The sequence below is a fragment of the Schistocerca cancellata genome, chromosome 10 (genome assembly GCF_023864275.1).
Source record: "Schistocerca cancellata isolate TAMUIC-IGC-003103 chromosome 10, iqSchCanc2.1, whole genome shotgun sequence".
NCBI classification, from domain to species: Eukaryota; Metazoa; Arthropoda; class Insecta; order Orthoptera; family Acrididae; genus Schistocerca; species Schistocerca cancellata.
Genome location: NC_064635.1, coordinates 114,031,214 through 114,052,151, shown reverse-complemented (window position 1 = coordinate 114,052,151; position 20,938 = coordinate 114,031,214). Strand labels below are relative to the sequence as shown.

The window sequence follows — 20,938 nt, the reverse complement described above, 5'->3', positions numbered from 1 at the left end:
GAAAACCAGTTATGTATGTACATGAAGTGCAACACGACAGACGAGTAACATGTGAAGTGGTACAAAAGTAGTAAGGCCTCATAATAGAGAAAATAATGGCTGAGCCATGATAAGAGTAAATGCTACAGTCTAGTGAAGTCAATACAGTGAGTGTGATGCGTGTGCGAAGGAGAAATCAGAGGAAATCTGTATAACCACAAACTGATGTGTGAGGACCACCAGACTACAATGTACAAAGGAAGACAATGCTGAATCCTGCAATGCGGCACTTACCTTCAATTTCACTGGCAGAAAACTTTGTCCAGGTGCTAGATGAGGTATTGGTGTTCTTCGAATTGAACGTTGGAGCTAAATCCATCGTATCCAGTCTCCAGACTGGAGGGCATGCACAACACCGACTTCATAAGCCTGGAGTGACATTACAATGGATTTGCGGGCAGTGCTTCTGCTCACGTGGCACTTGCGTCACTGTGACGGGCGAGTTAAACAATGAGCTGCTGCTGGCAATAAGTACAGCGAACAATGAGATAGTGTGTGCCAAAAGGACACCTTTTCAGAATTTCCAATGAAATGAAAGCAAATGAGGAAAAAAATTTAAGAAATTTAAAATTTTTTCGGTGTTCACATCACACAAATTAACAAATGTAAGGATGAATAACAAACTAAGATGGCAACACAATATGGACATGCAGTTACATAATATAAATGTATGTGAATGTATTTATGTTCATGAATTTGCAATGGACAAAGAAATGAAGCTTTGTAAATATACTTGTAGTGGCATAAGGGTATTAGAACTCCATTGACTTGCACCAAGTAATCAAACTATGAGTCCCAATGTAAATAAGGCTACTGTATACTGTCTCCCTAAATAAAGAGACTTATTTCTGACAGTATACAGGACGGGGGCATTTATGATGAACTTTTGCATTTCTTGCTTTTGTGTTTTTGTTTTCTTCAAAGGCATAGAGAAAATGTTGTGGTTGGCAGGAGAGCCAACAACGTGTTACTAGAGGAGGCCGAAATGCACGCATTTTAGCTCACGCAGGCTGGCGTGAGGTCTGGAACAGGACAAGGAAATTAGAATTTAGAAAAACGGACGTAGCTGGTGGAATACTTAACTTTAATCCATTAATGATGAACATTGGTCTTGACGGTACATGATTCACAATATCAATAGTAACTGATAATGGTGCCTTGCTAGGTCGTAGCAAATGACGTAGCTGCAGGCTATGCTAAACTATCGTCTTGGCAAATGAGAACGTAAGTAGGCCGTGAACCATCGCTAGCAAAGTCGGCTGTACAACTGGGGCGAGTGCTAGGACATCTCTCTAGACCTGCCGTGTGGCGGCGCTCGGTCTGCAATCACTGATAGTGGCAACACGTGGGTCCAATGGATACTAACGGACCGCAGCCGATTTTAAGGCTACCACCTAGCAAGTGTGGTGTCTGCGGTGACACCAAATTCGTCGCCCACAAATCGGCATATGGTTGTGGCAAAGGCTTCCGCCCACCGTGGGGAGGGCCCCATGTTGACGTATGCGACGAGGTTGGGAGCCTATCAACAGGCGAGGCTGTGCCACCCGCACCCTGCCATTCAGACCGCGGGGAGCTAGGAAACGCCTGAAAACCTGCTCCAGGGTGCACGCCAACATGCGGTGTATGCACCCGCAGAGAGACAGGAGGGGCTGAAGGGTCGACCTCCATCGGGCCGGGGCACCCGACGGGCGAAGACGACATATGGTCCGGAGCGGGCAAGAGTTCCATGTCGGAGGACAACTGGTCATGGGAAGCGATCGGCGGCGCGTGATCCAGGGAGGCGCCCGGCAGTTGCAGCGACGCGTCCACTGCGGGCGTCACTGGCGGGAGAACAGGCGGCAGTGGCGGTGGCAGCAGCGCATCGCCATGGGAAAAAATGGAAGGCAGCGTCGGTAACACCTGGGGCTGAGGCGAGCCAGTAGATGGGTCCCCAGGGAGCTGACCGGACGGCACCGTCGCTGAAAGCAGACAGCGAGCGGCAGATCCCGTGCGACGACAGAGGCGCAGCTGGTTGAGATGCTGGCGCACCTCACCAGAGGCCCCCAAAACCAGATACATAGCACGTCCGAGGCAGCGAAGAATGCACCCTTCGAGCCAACGCCGTGAACATCGGTAGTGGCGGTAGTAGACAACATCGCCTGGGGCACAAACAGGTGTCTGCCGCTGCACAGGAACCTGATGCGGCGGATGTAGCAAAGACATCAAGGTGCGATGAGGGTGACCGTGGAGCAACTCAGCCGGCGAGCGACCATCTCGGGGCTGAGAGTGATACGAGGACAAAAAGAGCAATAACGCGTCCTCCCGAGAATGCGACTCTTTCAACTTCAACATCTGTGACTTGAAAGTCCTGACCAATCGTTCAGTGGCACCATTTGACTGTGGCGAAAATGGCGCGGACATCAGATGTTGAATACCATTGGCCTTGCAGAATGACTGAAATTCTGCGGACATGAATTGTGGGCCATTGTTGGAAACAATTGTCTTGTGGAGGACCTTCAATATAAAAGATAGCAGAAAACGCTTGGATGGTGGCAGACGATGTCGTGGAAGACATCTGGACAACAAAAGGAAAATTACTGAATGAATCTATCACTACCAACCATCGAGCATTCCAGAATGGACCAGCAAAATCGATGTGTAATCGTTGCCAAGGGGAAGTGGCTTCTGGCCATGCAAAGAATTTCTGAGGTGGTGCTGATTGTTGTTCAGCACACACCATGCAAGAAGAGCACATATTCATAATCGCGGCATCAATTCCAAACCAAGTACAGTGCTGACGAGCAAGTTGCTTCGTTCTCACTATACCCCAATGTCCCTGGTGGAGAAGCTTTAAGACAGAGGACAGTAACGAACGTCGTACCACGACCCTGGACTGATCATTATCAGAACGCAAAATGCGCTGGGATTCTTCGTCCACCGGTATTTGCAAGTACGCATCTGCGAGGTCCAACTTCGAAAAATATTTACCCGTGCACAGTTTGTCAAAAAGATCTTCCGGGCGGGGTAAAGGAAAAGTTGCAATCACTAGTTGTGGATTCACTGTTGCCTTGAAGTCCACAAAAAGTCTCAATTTTCCCGAAGGTTTTTGGCAAAATTACTAAGGGTGATGCCCAGAGAGAAGCCTGCACACGTTCAATGACACCTTGTGATTCCAAATCGTGTAATGTTTTTGCGACCTCATCACGCAATGTGAGGGGAACATGGCGCGCTCTGAAAAATTTCGGTTGCGCGTTTACTTTAAGTTCCAAATGTGCTTTATTGTTCTTAGCGCAACCGAGGCCCGGTGCAAAAATGTCTGCAAATTCTTCACATAGACGAGAAACACTGTCTGAAGGCACAGTCTGGTTCGCTGATAGGACCTGATTTACTATAGACAAGTTAAACAACTGAAATAAATCGAAACCAAATAAGTTCACTGCGGAAGAAGAACGAAGGGTGGAAAATGACACAAGTTTTGTTTGTGCTTTGTATGTTGCAAGAAGGCTGTACTGTCCTAACACAGGGATATCTTGACCTGAATAACTAGTTAACTTAACATTTGCGGCACGCAACGGAGGTGTGCCCAGCAGTTTGTAAGTGTCTTGATTGATCAGTGAAACTGCAGCCCCGGTGTCGAGTTGGAATGGTATCACTTTGCCGTTAATGTCCAAGTCCACAAAAAGTTTATTGTCCTGCTGACGACAAGAGCGACTGTCTCGTGCAACGTGAACTGACACTGGTACATAATCACTTGCGACTTGACGGGAGTTCCGGCGATGTCGACGCACATTATTTGTGGGACGAACACAGTCACTGTTAGAGAGAGTGGCACTGAGCGGAGTGGAATGAACTACATGAATTTCCATGGGCGAAGTTTCGCGAGCCTGAGTATCCTTGGTTCGATTCCGATTCCGGCGTGAAGCAAAGGGCCTGGAATGGTTTGAGCTTCCAATCTGTGCTTTTCTGGCAAACACTCTGAATTTAAATAAGTTTCACAGGCTTCCCTTGCAGAGGTACTATGTGGGGAATTCCTCATGCTCCCAGCAGACTTTGACCTACAAACAACCATGCCTACCCCAAACAAGTGACTGGTTTTAGTGCAGCAAGTGGAACAACACATTAAAGCACTGGCAGAGTGTGAGTATGAGAATATGTCTCATTACACAGTGACATCATTTGTCCATCCTTACAGCATCCTTATTCTGGACTATTTCAGGATGTCAGATGTGGGCCAAAGACCTTCAGTAAACTCCTCAAAGGCAAAGTGACTGCAGTCTCCATCCACAGCAACAGGTGAGTGACGTCATTTGCATCAATAGATGAGTTACAGACAAATTTTATTGATGACATTAGTTACAAACTTACATGCCTTCATTGTGACATCATGAACATTACCCAGTTAGAACACTTTTGACCACAGATACTGAGCCATGCCCTCACAACAGAGAGACACAGCTGGAGTACCACTTACCTAACTGTAATGTAGTCATTTCTTCAACAAACTGACTGAAGTCCTGCAAAGAGTCTCCAAAACTAATATATGAATATTAACGCAGATACTGAGGGAGAAATTACTAATAACTTCCTCAGCATTTTTAGGATGGAACAAATGGCAAATATACTACTACTGAGATTTTGTTATCCTCAGGGCCTGCAGTATAGTATATATATTGTAAAGATAGTTTATGTACAAGGTGATTATAATTAAAATTAAACTTTTAAAACACTGTAGAAATTACACCACTGGTCAGAATGACATCAAATTGCAGTGGGATATTATTAGAGAAGGGGTAAAATGTATGGCTCAAGAAAAAAAAATAATGTGAAAATTGATCAATAGATGGTGCTGTATGTGTCAGAATAAGTAAATGAGAACACCTGTTATGCACACAACCCATTGAAGTTGGTATAAACACGCCGGGTACACGGCTTTTCCTCCTTTCGCATCTGCGACATTCACCATGACTGACTCAACGCAGGACTGCACTCTGCTCGTAAAGCTGTATTACAAGAATGATGACTGTGCACATGTCACTCTGCTGAAGTTCCAGACACTGAAGGGTTTGAGCAAAGGCATTGGTCTGATGGCTGCTGTGGATCTGTAGAAAATGACATGGAAATTCGAAAACACAGGTTCTTTTGGTGTGAAACCTGGTAGAGGGAAGAAACTTACCACTTCCATCTGACAGGATACGCCAATGCACAGAATTGTCAAATCTGGGCAACAGGAAAGCCACCTGCAAATCAACTAGTACCATTTCATCCTGAAAAGATCACTGTGTGGTGCGGGTTTACAGCATCATTTATCATAGGGCCATATTTTTTGAAGAGACAGGTGCCTCTGGTCCTGTTACCTGTACCGTCACTGGTAAGCGCTATGAGTGTCTTTTGCGCAACAATGTCATTGCAGCTCTCCAACAGCATGGATGTGTGGATGGGATCATTTCTATGTAAGGTGGCACACCTCCACACATTGCAAATCCAGTTAATCAGCTGCTGAAGTGCCATTTTAGAAATGCTAGCATTATCAGCCGCCATTTCCCTACAGCCTGGCTGCCCTGTAATCCCTGTAACTTCTGGCTGTCGGGCTATTTGAAAGTTGTTGTGCTCAGTGTTCTGATCATAAACTTAGCTGCATTGAAGGTATGCATTGCACAACACATTCTGAACATGACCCTGGAAACACTTCGATCAGTTGTGGAACGAGCTGTTTCTCGATTTCAACTTGTTGCAGAAAATGGTGGACAGCATACTGAACATGTTTTGTGCCAGTCACATGGAAATTAATAATCTAATTTGATTTTAATTATCGCTTTTTATGTAGTAATTTTTGGCCTCAGGACAATGAAAAACTGATGTGATTGATGCTTTTTATGCAGTTTTTGGCCTCAGGAGAATTAAAAACCAATGTGATCGATGGTTTTTATGAAGTTTTTAGCCTCGGGACAGTTAAAAACTGATGCGAGCACTGCTTTTTATGTGATTTTTGTCCTCACGACTATTAAAAACCAATTTTTCCCATCCAATATGATATGACCTTGTCATAGTGGATGGGCTTACGTAACTAACAGTATCACACCTGTACATTCATGCACACTAATACAGTTTGTTTAATGTCAAACGTACACCTTAGGAATTGTTGTACGATTCATTTGTCATTTGTAGTCGACCACTATTAAATTATGATGCTTACAGCGGCATCTATTGCTACATTTTGTAACTATTTATTTTTCTTCTGCCGTATGTTTTCCCCCTTCTCTGATAATATTCTGTTGCAATTTGATGTCATTCTGACCAGTGATGTTATTTCTACATCCGTTTGAAAGTTTAGCTTTAATTATAATCACCCTGTATGTTATACCAGGTCGCTGTTATTTATGATGCTTTATTCAAGAATTGTACAGTTAGCCGATAAGCTTATTTTGGCTGCAATGCCATTTTCAAGAGGTTTCTATAAATTCATAGACTCCAGTCTGCCTACAGCTGCCAGAGCCCGTGGTCATGTGTGTGTGAGTTCCGTTTGCATGCATGTGTGTGTATGTGTGTGTTGTATATTTTTGGCAAATGTCTTGTTGTATGAAAGCCAACTTTCCAACAGTCTTTTTGTTGTTCTTTCTGCAACTCAGCATTTCCACTATATGGTGAGTAGCAACTATCCTTTTCATAATATTGTCACATAATATGTATTTTGTTAATAACAAGTTATAATGGTGAATGATCTTGAACCTTCAGGATCCTGGAAAACTTTTGATTCTTAATTTGACTCCAAGTCAGTACTTTTCCACATCATTTACAAAAAGCAACTACCAGTTCACAATTATTAACTGTGTAGTAACATAAGAACTTACTTCTTCTTTGTATTCTACAACGATGGTCTGCTCAGGCAGGGACACACATACTTGGTATCTGATAAGAAGTAACTGGATGACACATATTGTAAAATGAAACTAATTCAAGGAAGAGTGCTGTATGTTCACTACCCGCAAACATAAATTTGTCTTAAAGTATGCTTTAATAATAAGGATGTTTGGAACAGTATGCCTTTGCACATCCTACTAAAATAACAGTTTATTGCTATAACTACTTTGTGTAACTGTTCTCACTAAATTATTGGATTTAAAAGCATATCTCAGGTAATGTTTCTCAAGTGTATCTCCTTCAAGCTACTTTAATTTCTGCTTTCTACAGTCAGTTTGGACAATGCCATGAACTATCCTACAGCACATAAATTTTAATCTCCTTACAACCTATTGATTCAGTTTCTCAGACTGTTTTACAGCATGGAACAAATGTTTAATTTCTCTTATTCTCGTATAGTATATATACTTTAGGAATAAGAAACATGTTAACTTTTCTTTAGTCTGATATTCTACCTATGCTATCAACTTTCCTTCATCCATTTCAAATTTGTCATACAGCAGTCTAGCCTTTACTTGTACGGTATTAATTTTAAACAAATACTATGCTGAAAAATAGTTGTCTCTTCATGTTCACTCAAGCATATAATTATTTCAGTAAGATATTTTAAGAATGTTAAAACCAATGCTATTCAGATTTCTGACTTGCTCCTAAGCTTTCTCACCTGATTCCATAGCTGCTGTAAATCTGTTACCTGGTGTACAATTTTTAATGCACTTCATTAAATGAATAAAAAAATATACTGAATATAGTGCATACACATATTCATGCTCAGTCTGATTAAGAGGTAATCTGCTAATAGAGAAGAAAGCAATTTTAAACTGATAGCTAATAATTCAGTTGCAGCAGACACATTTTTGCACAAACAAGCTACATCATTTTTTAATTGAGAGTTGCTCAAAACCTGTCTCTGTAGATTAACACTATCCTGGCAAGACACAAGATATATACAATTATCTGTTGTGTAGCCACAGTACAACTGTATCACAATAACAGTACAGACATTATTCTGCATCACTCATCCAAAACGTTGAGTTATTTAACACAACATGTTTCAGGTTGACATGATCCCATTATCAAGTTCTATAAAACATGTAAAATACAAATCATTACTTCACAATATTACTCTTACAATCTTATGTTACATAATGCATGTTAATTACTTGTTTATAATTTTTGATTGGGCCTCAACAAGTATTAATTTTTATTGTGTTACATGATGTGGAGTAATAATTCATGTTTTCCTTGCTTTATAGAACTTAATAACCAGATCACACCATCCCAAAACATGTCGTGTTAAATAAATGGCACATTTTGCACAACCAATTTGTGATCATTTCCCATACTGAGATGTAGTAGTCTCGTAAAGAGTTAAAACAAATTATTACCGTGGACATGCAACAAAAAATACACCAGGAACTGTTTTCTATTTATTTTCTAACCATTCCAGCCATTTGTCAATGCATTAACAGTTCACAGAATCTTCCGATGACATACAACAAATATTAATGGACTGGAACTTTTCATGGAATAACTTCATGATTCAAATTGACAGACACACAAAATCTGCAACATACAACTATTTTTATCCAAAACTACTTGAAACAACCAAATTACAGAGTCAGAAATAATGTTATTAGCAGTAAAATAATTAAACATTATTCAAAGTTTTTTTGAAGCAGGGCACATCATTCAAACTGGACAGACACACAAAATCTGCAGCATATAACTATTTTTGTTCAACTGTATTTCTTGAATAACTCATTTTCAGAGTTAGGAATAACTTTAATAGTAATCAAGACAGTATAAAAGTTCATATATTAGGTATGTATCAAGTTATCTCACTGACATATTGACAATAACACGACACATAAATATTATATGAACTTTTATACTGTGATGATGGTTATTAACCAGAACTTTTAGTGGTAATAAAGGGGACACACACACACACACACACACACACACACACACACATATGTCATACATTTTACATAACATTATATTAGTACACAATATATCACATCTCATGCTAACATGAAATTCTATTTTCACACCGTGTAAAATGAGAATGGAAATTCTGAACATCAATCATTAATATCACAATATACTGGAAACATAGAGTGTATTTTGTGTAATATAATATGATTCTTTTCTCAGCAGATAAATTATATTTTCAAAAGAGAGCCCAAAATCAGAACATATAGTTCAGGAAATCATTTACAATGCTAGGCATATCATATTCCCTCAGAGCTGATAGAGAGTAATGTTTGCGGACTAAGATACGGCATAGCTTTGCGAGTGGTGTTGGTGTTAACATTTCTGGAACAATCAAATCATCCTGAGTAGTTTCTTCTTGCTGGTTTTGCACTCCTTCTACAGTCAGTCCTTCTCCAGACAGTCCTACAAAATTGATGATAATTGTAGAATAAAATTATTAAGTAAAATATGATATTACAAATTACTTAAAAATTACAAATTCTAATATCTGCATTGGGTTGTAAGTTGAACTTTACATTTATGGCCTCCTGCCTTCAATAGTACAGCTAAAATAGGTACAATAATGCAGAATATTTTCTGCTATTCATTTACCACAAATACAGATAACCATTTTTGCTTTTATGTGAGTGTGCATATACTGAAAATAACCTTTGCATCAAGAGAACTTTCTCCTTAATAGCAAATAGAACTTGCACAGGACTGAGACATCCAACAGCTTTCTGAGTTCCAGAAAGTTTCTTATTGGGGAAAAAGCAATATGGGAAACATAAAGAAATAGTAAAAAGTATTTTTACTGATGAAAATAAACACTTGTTCCAACTGCAGAAAAGGTAATACAAAGAGTACAGGAAATACTCGGTCCAGTCACAGTAATGTGACCACTGCATGTGTTTCACATCGATGTGCAGTAATCATGCACAGGCACAAGGTGGTAGCACTAGCAGCAGAGGGTATATAAAGCACATTGCAGGGATCTGGAAAACAGTGCAGCTGTAGTCGCAATGCAGAAAAGGAGCGATTTATCAGATGCCAAAAAAGGCACGATCAATAGCATTTGGGCCAACGGTGGAAGCATTTCTGAAATGCTTAAGTTTGTAAACTGTTTGTATGCCACTGTTGTTAAAGTGTACTGTGCACGGTAAAATGACGATGTCCAAACCTGGTGACAAGGTAGCTGTGGTGCACAATGGGCCACAGATGACAGGGGTGAACGGCAGCTGCATAGTTGTGCATGGGTGAACAGACATGCAACTATGGAGCAAGTGACTGCCCAGGTGAACCAAGGCGCTACCAACAGTGTCTTCCCGATGACCATTCAGTGAATGTTGTTGTGTATGGATCTCAGCAGCAGGCACTTGGTTCATGCACCCATGCTGACTAATGTTCACTGGTGATGAATGCTGGAGTTTTTATGCTAATACTGCAATTGTATATCCCGTGAGTGGCAACAGGTGGCCTTTTCAGATAAATTTTATGCTCCATCGGAAAGATGGCCGTTAGCATAAACAGTGTAAAAAGACTGAAAGCAAACACCCTACAACAAGGATGGAGCGATGTGGCCTGGGGAATGTTTTTATGGCATTTCCTAGGTGACATCTTCATTCTGGAAGTACGAATCTATCATTCGAGACAATGTCCATCCCTACAAGCAGTTTGATTTTCGTTGGCATGATGACATCTAGCAGGAAGGTAATTCAACGTGTTACACAGTTTACAGTGTATGTGCATGGTTTGAAGCATGCCAGGTTGAGTTTACCATTCTTCCTTGACCACCAAACTCCCCGGATTTAAACCCAATCGAGAACGTGTGGGAACACCTCAATCTAGTTGTACACACAACAGATCCTCTATCAATTAACCTAGAACAGCTGGCTCCACATCCCTGTTGGTATTTTCACTGAGTTTTTTCCTGCATGTCTCGCAGCAGTCCGCACAACAAAATTGGTTATTCAGGCTTTTTACAGGTGATCACCTTAATGTGACGGGGAATTGTAGTTTTTCATTCATTTATGCATTGTGTCTTCTAGAGCTCATCATGAAGCACAATTGTAAGGACAAAGATAAATTCAACAAAATTATATATATTATATATATTAAAAAACAAAGATGATGTAACTTACCAAACGAAAGCATTGGTACGTTGATAGAGACAATAACAAACACAAACACACACACAAAATTCAAGCTTTCGCAACCCATGGTTGCTTCGTCAGGAAAGAGGGAAGCAGAGGGAAAGACGAAAGGATGTGGGTTTTAAGGGAGAGGGTAAGGAGTCATTCCAATCCCGGGAGCAGGAAGACTTACCTTAGGGGGATGAAGCAACCATGGGTTGCAAAAGCTTGAAATTTGTGTGTGTGTGTTTCTGTGCTTTTTTGTGTGTGTGTGTGTGTGTGTGTGTGTTTGTTTATTGTGTCTATTTACCAGCACTTTCTCGTTTGGTAAGTCACAGCATCTTTGTTTTGTAATATATTTTTCCCATGTGGAATGTTTCTTTGTATTATTGTTGTCATTTTCAGGCAGCCCTGATGATCTGGGCACCATCTTAATAGCTGTTGCCTCCCTCAGTCAAACTCAGGTCCATGGAACCCATGTGCAGCTCCACTGCTGAGATGGAGGGGAAAGTGCAATGGCAGGACATGAGTTGCAGTACTCAGTCTAGGGATGAAAGTTATCACTGAAACAACCAGTTTTTGGACATGTTGGTTTTCTCCAGGCCAGATTGACCTGACTGTTAAAGCCGCTCAAAATAACCTGTTTCTGAAATAACTGAATTTCAGTTTCTTATTCTTATTATTTCCTGTTTAGTAAGTCATGGTTGCAAAATACTACCATGAATTATTTACAGGGGAATGGAAAAACTGGTAGAATCCAACCTCAGGGAAGATCAGTTTGGATTCAGGAGAACTGTAGGAACATGCAAGGTAATACTGACACCATTATTTTTCTTAGAAGATATGTTGAGGAAAGGCAAACCTACATTTATAGCATTTGTAGACTTAGATAAACCTTTTGACAATGTTGACTGGAATGCTCTCTTTCAAATTTTGAAAGTGGCAGGAGTAAGATACAGGGAATGAAAGGCTATTTACAACCTGTACAGAAACCAGATGGCAGTTATAAGAGTTGAGGGGCATAAAGGGAATCAGTGGTTGAGAAGGGAGTGAGCCTATCCCTAATGTTATATAGACTGTACATTGAGCGAGCAGTAAAGGAAACAAAAGAAAAATTTGGCGTAAGAATTAAAGTCTCGGGAAAAGAAATAAAAACTTTAAGGTTTGCTGATGACATGGTAATTCTGTCAGAGACAGCAAAGGACTTGGAAGAGCATTTGAATGGAATGGAAAGTGAATTGAGGTGGGTATAAAATTAACATCAACAAAAGCAAAACAAGAATAATGGAATGTAGCTGAATTAAATCAGGTGATGCTGAGGGAATTAGACTAGGAAATGAGACACTTAAAGTAGTAGATAAGTTTTGCTATTTCGGCAGCGAAATAACTGATGATGGCTGAAGTAGAGAGGATATAAAATGTAGACTGGCAATGGCAAGAAAAGCGTTTCTGAAGAAGAGAAATTTGGTAACATCGAGTATAGATTTAAATGTATGGAAGTCTTTTCTGAAATAATTTATATGGGGTATAGCCATGTATAGAAGTGAAATATGAACAATAAACATTTTAGAGAAGACAGGAGTAGTGTTTTTGAAATGTGATGCTACAGAAGAATGCTGAAGATTATGTGGGTAGATCATGTAACAGATGAGGAAGTACTGAACAGAATCAGGGAGACAAGAAATTTGTGGCACAACTTGACCACGAGAAGGGACTGGTTGATTGGACATGTTCTGAGACATCAAGGGACCACCAATTTAGTATTGGAGGGAAGTGTTCAAGGTAAAAATTATAGATGGAAATCAACAGATGAATACAGCAAGCAGATTCAGAAATATGTATGTTGCAGTAGTTATTCGAATATGAAGAGGATCACACAGGATAAAGTGTCATGGACAGCTGCATCAAACCAGTCTTTGGACTGAAGACCACAACAACTGTGTTATTTCCTGTAATATACATAGAAATTGAACAAAGATGGAAACATTTTGACTCCCTCAGTTTCAAGATATATAGATTAAAAATATTAAATTAAATAAACAAATAAAAGAAAACCTAGACCATCCACCTTTCATTGCTTGGCTCAAAAAGTGGTTAAGTTGTTGAATACTACAAAAAAATCACCAGTATTATCCTACTGACTCTAATTCTTTGAAACTCTCCTCAACAATCATGTTGTAATCAGGTATCATACCACTGTGTTGAACGGCTACAACCAGATAAAAGCATATTATGTAGACACTGGCAGCAGATCAGCTACTTTCTATTTTTATTGTAAACTACAAGTGAATTGTTAAGTTTTTAATTTATTACTGTTACCATAATTTCCTTCCTCTTTTATTATTTCACAGAAATCGAAAACAAAAGTTTAATCTTTTTAAGCAAATACAGCATTGTACTTCATTGCTATGTCACTTCATAAAACATTTCCAGACTAGTGTTGGTAGAATTTTGAAATACAATAGATATCCAGTGACAAAAGTGAGAAACTACTATATGGACCATGCATACTGCATGTACATGCATACCGTTTTATGAGCCACATCACTTGGTAAAAAGTATGTTGTCTCAGCAATGCTACCAATACATATGCCAAGTGTTTGTTTCATCTTTCTGTCAGCATTGTTCTTAAAATAGCACTGACCTCTTTTTCCAATTTGTATAAAAATGCAATATTTCAAAGCAATTCAAATTTTACAAATGACAATTAATCATATTTACAAAAAGTTTTATTTAAAAATGAATAAATTTAACACTTGTGCTATGGCTAATTGATATTTCAGTTTTTTACCCAATTATTATTTTAAAAAAAGACTTGTAATAAATGAGACCAAAGAAATACCAAAAAATGCCAGTTATTCTGAACTGAACCATCAGTATTGATTTCAACAGCTCAGTTTTTTCCATCCCTGCCTCAGTCTGAGTGCTGCCACTGTGGGGATCAGTACGCCACTGACACAGAGGAAGCATGCCTGTGTGTTGTGATCTAAGCTCTCCAGGTGCTGTGATACGAATGTATCTCCACAGAAACATATCATACTTCGAGCATGCTCAAGGGTACCAGGTGTTACATAGGTGGAAGCTGCTGTCTTTTCTCGTCAGTTTCTTTTAAAATGAATCATAAATGTATTTGCCTGTTTTAACAACTTTGTGCTGTTTATAATTTTGTGTGACACTTGTGCTGTGTGTGCCTTTCCTCTGTTGTCTGAATTGTCTTATTTATGAATATTTCCATGTACCAAGCATACAACCAGTGTTTTGTCCCCGGGAATGTGTGTCAGCACAGTTGGAAAATGGTGTTCAAGTCCAAGGTCTTAGGGCTTGAACTGATAATTAAAGCCAATTTCTTCCTTTTCCATGACCACATTGCATTTTGATCACAACAAATGAATCTATGCATGAGTTATCTTATAACTGACATTTTCTGCAGAGAAGATATCCAACCAAGTGGATCTTACATGTGATGGTAAGAGTTTTTATAGAATATTTTGCCACGCTCTGCTCCAGTCTGTTGATGGGTAACTCCTGTAAAGAGGACATACTGGTGGATGCTGGGAGGGATTACTATCCCCATGTAACTTGCCATAATGAAATACAACTACACATAATGCTGCAGAGTTCTGTGTCAAGGCATGAATACTGACAGTGACATGTCAACTGGACCACCAGGGCATGCATATCAGTAGTTTTGTTATGATGACTGATGGTAGCAGCACTAAAAGAAAATATGGGTTTTCTATAATTATCTGACAGTGTTAAACTGACAAGAAAATAAAATAAATAATCACTATTTGTATACGCAAATACACTGGCTAGCCTCACAGCCTTCGTCATAAGTGTTCAAGAGTTTCAGAAGCTAGAAGATACACAAGGCACTTGGCTGCTAAAATTCGACAGGCTTGCGACTGATGTCAGTGTGGAAGTATGGTTTAAACACTCTGAGGATTGTATAAGTGTTGCCTTGTAGAACATTTTTGACAAATATAGAACGTTGTATTGCAAAGTTCATGAGTTTCGAGATGACAGAGCCAAAGGAGCAAAGCGTTTGCGTTAAATTGTGCATGAAACTCATGAAAACATTTACAGAGACACACCAATGGATGAAGGAAGCCTACGATGATATGTGCTTAAGACGTACTCGGTGTTACAAATGGTTCACATGGTTTAAAAATTGTAGGATGAAAGTTAAAGATGACCCTCGTTCAGGATGCCCTTAGATGTATATTGATGACACTCATGTTAGGAACATCTACAAAATTGTGCATGTCAATCAAAGACTGACTGTCTGAGAGATTACTGAGAGATTACAAGAGAATATATCATTTCAGTTATATCATGTCATGTAATTCTGATGCTGCATCTTGGAATGCTTTGTGTTGCTGTCAAGTTTGTCCCAAGGCTCATGGGTCAAGACCAGACAGACCTTTGCCTCACAGTCTATGAAGAGATTTTGGATCATGCAAATGAGAATGAGGTGTTCCTTAAGAAAATCATAACTGGTGATGAGACATGGGTCTACGGTTATGATGTTGAGACCAAGGTTCAATCTTCACAATGGATCAGGAAAGGTTCTCCCAAGACCAAGAAAAGCTCATCAGGTCAAGTCAAATGTCACAAAGCCATGTGGATAGTTTTCTTTGACTTTGAAGGATTAGTTCACCATGAATTCATTCCACATGGACAAACCGTTAATCGGTGGTCCTATCAGGATGTGTAGCAACATTTTCAAGAAAATGTGTGAAGGAAACAGCCTGAAATGTGGTGAGACAATTCATTGCCCTTGCATCACGATAATGCACTTGCACATTCACCCCTGTTGGTGCATGACTGTTGCATGATAAACTGTGTTTCCTCATCCTCCATACTTTCCAGGCCTGGCACCTGTGGATGTTTTTTTATTTTGAAAACCCCGTTGAGAAGACAATGATTTGCAATGATTGAGGAGATAAAAGAAAATACTAAAAGGTAAGCACAGAAAAATTTTATGGACAAAGTTCTGGAATTGTTTGAACAGATCTCATATGGATCAGATTCTTCACATCACTGGGTAAGTTGTCAAAGATTTTTATGGATGAATATCTCACTCCTTTCTGTGTCATGCATACATATAGTGCAGATGAACTGTGGAATATGGTACTAACTAATACCTGACAAATTTAGGTATGGGTTGGCAGCCCATAATAAGACTTAACATTACTCGGATTTTTCATAAAGTACAATCAGATGGAAAATCATGAGAAAGAATAAAACAATGCAGTTATTAAAAAATTGAATTTTGAAGGATTGTATGTTGTCACCTCAAATGTTATGGAACTCAGATATGAAGAAACTGAACTAGAAAAAATACTGAAGAAACTGAAAGAATTTTAGTCCTAATTTTGCTGTGCATAGGTATTGGAAACTTGTGCACTTTTTTATGTTTTCTTCTATTTTCTAAAAATAATTTTGTGTTATAATGTGTGACAAACTGGATGTTGCTGCAGGATTATCAAATGGTGTAGTATTTGAGAGTTTGTGGCTTGATTTTTGATCACAGCCACTGTGGCAGGGAACTTGAAAGGGAAATCATTGAGGCTCTCCCACGGAAATGCATGCTATGCAGAAAAAATATTTGCCAGCAAGAATAAAGCTCTACACCCTTTGTAATTATTGAATCACTCATATATTTTGTGAAACGTGAAGTATACAGATTTAAAGTGGTAAAAGTTTGTGGAACAGCATCAAGATAAAACAAAAGTTACATTTCAGATAACAGGAAGTTTCATATCAGTATACACTCCACTGTAAAACTTTCATTCTGGAAACACGACCCCCACCCCCCACCCCTGGCTATGGCAAAATGATATCTTCACAATATCCTTTCTTCTAGGAGTGCTAGTCTTGCAAGTTTTGCAGGAGAGCTTCTGTGAAGTCTGAAAAGTAACTGATAAGGTACTGATGGAAGTAAAGCTATGAGGACGGGGATGTGAGTTATGCTCGGGTAGCTCATTCAGTAGAGCACTTGCCTGCAAAAGGCAGTTTTAATCTGCCAGGAAGTTTCAACATTAGATAAATCTGAATTGTTAACTGAAGCAGGGAAGGAGCAGCATTGTCAAGATGCAACAAAAAAGTAGGATGGAGTAGATCCATGGGAATGTAGGCGAGGCTAGAAATATGTAGCATTGCTAGCTTTTGGAACCAAAGCCTCTTCCTTCCATCTGAAGAGAGGAAAGAGTAGGAGGGAAAGACACATAAAAAGGCACAGGGAGAATCACAATCAATTTTCTCCCCCGTCCTGTCTAGCAAGCGTTGACCTAAGATTCAGAGTGTTTCTGAGACTTACGCTGTATTCTTAAGCCTTTACATTCCTTTCTTTCTCAAAACATTTGTCTGATTATGTCAGAGAAAGCTCCTTGTTCTGGAAGCTAATAATTTTATGTATTTCTGTTTGTTTCCATCTGCATATACATGGTGAGTAAATTTTCTCTATCCACATTTTAAATGTCATTCACTGATAACTTTCATACACCTTTAAGCTGTACATGTGACTGAAGTAGAATTGGAAAATATGTATTGAAACATGAACAAAAAAACTTTATGGAAACTGATTCATTGCTGCCTGGCATTCCCGATAATTCAAAACAGATCTGGCTTAACTATATATTTTAGTGCAAGTAGCTGACAGATATGAGTGGACTAATGATCTGCCATCATTAGTGTGTAATGATTAAAATGTTATCCAATAACTGTGATGCATTCACAACAGTAACAAATAAAATTATTGATTGTTTTCCATAGTTTTTTAAGTACATACCTGATTTCCTAAACTTCGCCCAAATGCTGAACATCATGGAATAGTCTGAAGGACCTAGTTCAAGAGCTAAATCCAATGTATGCTGAAGTGTAGATCTACATGTACATAGTTCTTCATCAACCAGCATTGTCTTATAATATGCATAAACATACACTACTGAGAGTAGCGTATTAGGGTCACATTTTTTGCTTACAGACATCAGCAGCCTGATCAACCTGAATAACAAAGTAAATGGAAACGCTAAGGAAAATATGATACAATGATTGTCTATTCAAATATAACTACTCATCTGTGTGAGAAGACTTAGTGCTACACACATCAAAAAAGTTTTGCAACATCCCTGTTCCCAGAACTCCTGAAGATGGATGTTGACTGTGGATATTGTATAACAGATACAGTCTCTATCTATGGATTATGGCTCGGAGGAACCCTGACAGCAATGCCACCATGTTGAACGATGCTTTTTGTGCAGCCACCAGACATCATGTTACGACTCAAATGGTGCACAACAGCCTGCATGATGCTCAGCTTCACTCCCGACAGCCATGACGAGGTCCATCTTTGCAACCACGACACCATGCAGTGTGCTACAGATGGGCCCAACAACATGCCAACTGGACTGCTCAGGATTGGTATCACGTTCTCTTCACGAATGAGTGTCACATATGGCTTCAACCAGACAATCGTTGGAGATGTGTTTGGAGGCAACCCAGTCAGGCTGAACGCTTTAGACACAGTCCACCGAGTGCAGCAAGGTGGAGGTTCCCTGCTGTTTAGGGGTGGCATTATGTGGGGCTGACGCACTCCGCTGGTGGTCGTGGAAGGCACCATAATGGCTGTACAATACGTGAATGCCATCCTCCGACCAACAGTGCAACCATATTGGCAAGGCATTTGTCTTCATGGACGACAATTCAAACCCTCATCGTGCACATCTTGTGAATGACTTCCTTCAGGATAATGACATCACTCGAATAGAGTGGCCAGCATGTGCTCCAGACATGAACTCTATCAAACATGCCTGGTATGCATTGAAAAGGGCTGTTTATGGACAACATGACCCACTAACCACTCTGAGGGATCTATGCCAAATCGCCATTGAGGAGTGGGACAATCTGGACCAACAGTGCCTTGATGAACTTGTGGATAGTATGCCACTATGAATACAGGCATGCATCAATGCAAGAGGATGTGCTACTGGGTATTAGAGGTACCGGTGTGTACAGCAATCTGAACCACCACCTCTGAAAGTCTCACTGTATGGTGGTACAACATGCAATATGTGGTTTTCATGAGCAATAAAAAAAGCGGAAATGATGTTTATGTTGATCTCTTTTCCAATTTTCTGTACAGGTTCCAGAACTCTTGGAACCAAGGTGATTAATAACTTTTTTGATGTGTGTGTTTACAAATAATCATCTGAAAATCTGAGAGGGTCATGCAGAGTAAAATGTGAACGGATCTCTCAGCAAAAACTATCAAGCATACAACCTCCAATGCAAAGCAGAAGCTCAATTTATTGCAATACACTATAGCATCCCTCATCGTAGTAGTCACTCTTAGTGCTGCTGTTACTGCCCAGGGAAGGAACTAATGCGTACAGTCATTTCCGATTATCACATACAACTTTACCTACAGGACTTGCATCAAGCATTTTATGAGCAGCTATATTGCTACTGTGCTTGAGAAGTGATTATCTCATTATGGAGACATAATTTCATGATAGTGAAGTGCTATTAACTGTCAATCTAAAATTATACTGCTGTTGCTGTTGTTGTGGTTATCAGTCTGAAGACTGGTTTGAAGCAACTCTCCATGTTGGTTTATCTTGTGCAGGCCTCTTCATCTCCAAATGACTACTGCAACTTACATCTAGATGAACCTGCTTAATATATTCAAGCCTTGTTCTCCCTATACAATCTCCCCCCCCCCCTCCTCCCCCCACCCCCAACCTCTGACACACACTTCCTACCAATATCAAATTGACAATTTTTTATGCCTTCAGATGTGTCCTATGAACAGATGTCTTCTTTTGACCACGATGAGCCATAAATTTCTTTTTCCCCATCTCAGTTCAGTTGCCCCTCACTTGTCAATCGATCTACTCATCTAATTGACAACATTCTTCTACATCACCATATTTCAAGAGCTTCTATTCTGTTATTGTCTGAACTGCTTATCATCCATGTTTCAATTCCATACAAGGCTACTTTCCATACAAATATACTTTTAGAGCCCTGTGTTTGTCTTATAGCCATTCTTTCTTTGTCACTTTGCATTATCTGTCAATCTCATTTTTGAAATTCCTGTATTCTCTTTCTCCTGATTCATTTCCTGCATTTATATATTTACTCCTTTTGTAAATTAAATTCAGTACCTTCTGTGTCATACACAAATTTCAACTATGCCTCGCTTTTTACCTATGTGATCTTCCACTGCCTTCCTGATTTAATCTTTCAAACCTACCCATTCATCATCCATTGTATTCTTCTCCCCTGTTTCAGTCCAACATTGCCTAATGCTCCCTCTGAAACCCTCAACAACCTCTGGTTTCTTCAATTTATTCAGGCCCCATCTCTTTCATTTCCCACATTTTCACAATTTCTCCAGTTTCAATATGCTGGTCATAACTGATAAATTATGTCCTTAGTCCACATCTGTCCCCAAAAATGGCATACAGTTTAAAATCTGGTTTTGAAATCTCTGTCTTACCATTATATATTCACTCTTAAACCTTCCCATCTCCCCATGTCTCTTCTACAGATACAATATTCTTTCACGATTCTTAAACAAAGTTTTAGTAATGATTAAATTATGCTTTGTGCAAATTCTACCAGGTGGCTTCCAGTTTCTTTCCTTTCCCCTAGTCCATATTTACCCACTATTTTCCCTTCTGTTCCTTTTCCTGCCACCACATTCCAGTCTCCCTTCTCAATTAAATTTTCACCTCCCTTAACTGAATAATTTCCTTCATCTCATCATACATTCTTTCAATCTTTTCATCATCTGTGGAGCTAGTTGGTACGTAAACTTGTATTACTGTTGTGAGAGTTGGATTCCTGACTGTCTTGGTTTAGATAATGCATTCATTATGCTG

The 20,938-nt window shown here is 39.6% G+C and overlaps 1 protein-coding gene across 4 annotated transcripts in view; it reads right to left on the bottom strand.

The window, feature by feature from the left end:
• Nucleotides 1-8,353: 8,353 nt before the first annotated feature.
• Nucleotides 8,354-20,938, bottom strand: part of LOC126106467 (ankyrin repeat and protein kinase domain-containing protein 1-like) — a 206,086-nt gene continuing 193,501 nt past the window's right edge. For 3 of the 4 annotated variants that reach the window (XM_049912752.1, XM_049912751.1, XM_049912753.1), the window contains exons 11-12: nt 17,842-18,056; nt 8,354-9,339 (exon numbers count right to left, since the gene is read on the bottom strand). In XM_049912752.1, the coding sequence (XP_049768709.1) occupies nt 9,131-9,339; nt 17,842-18,056 (424 nt within the window). In that variant the 3' untranslated portion in view covers nt 8,354-9,130. The remainder of the gene's footprint in view (nt 9,340-17,841; nt 18,057-20,938) is intronic. The other variant, XM_049912754.1, reaches the window with a different exon arrangement.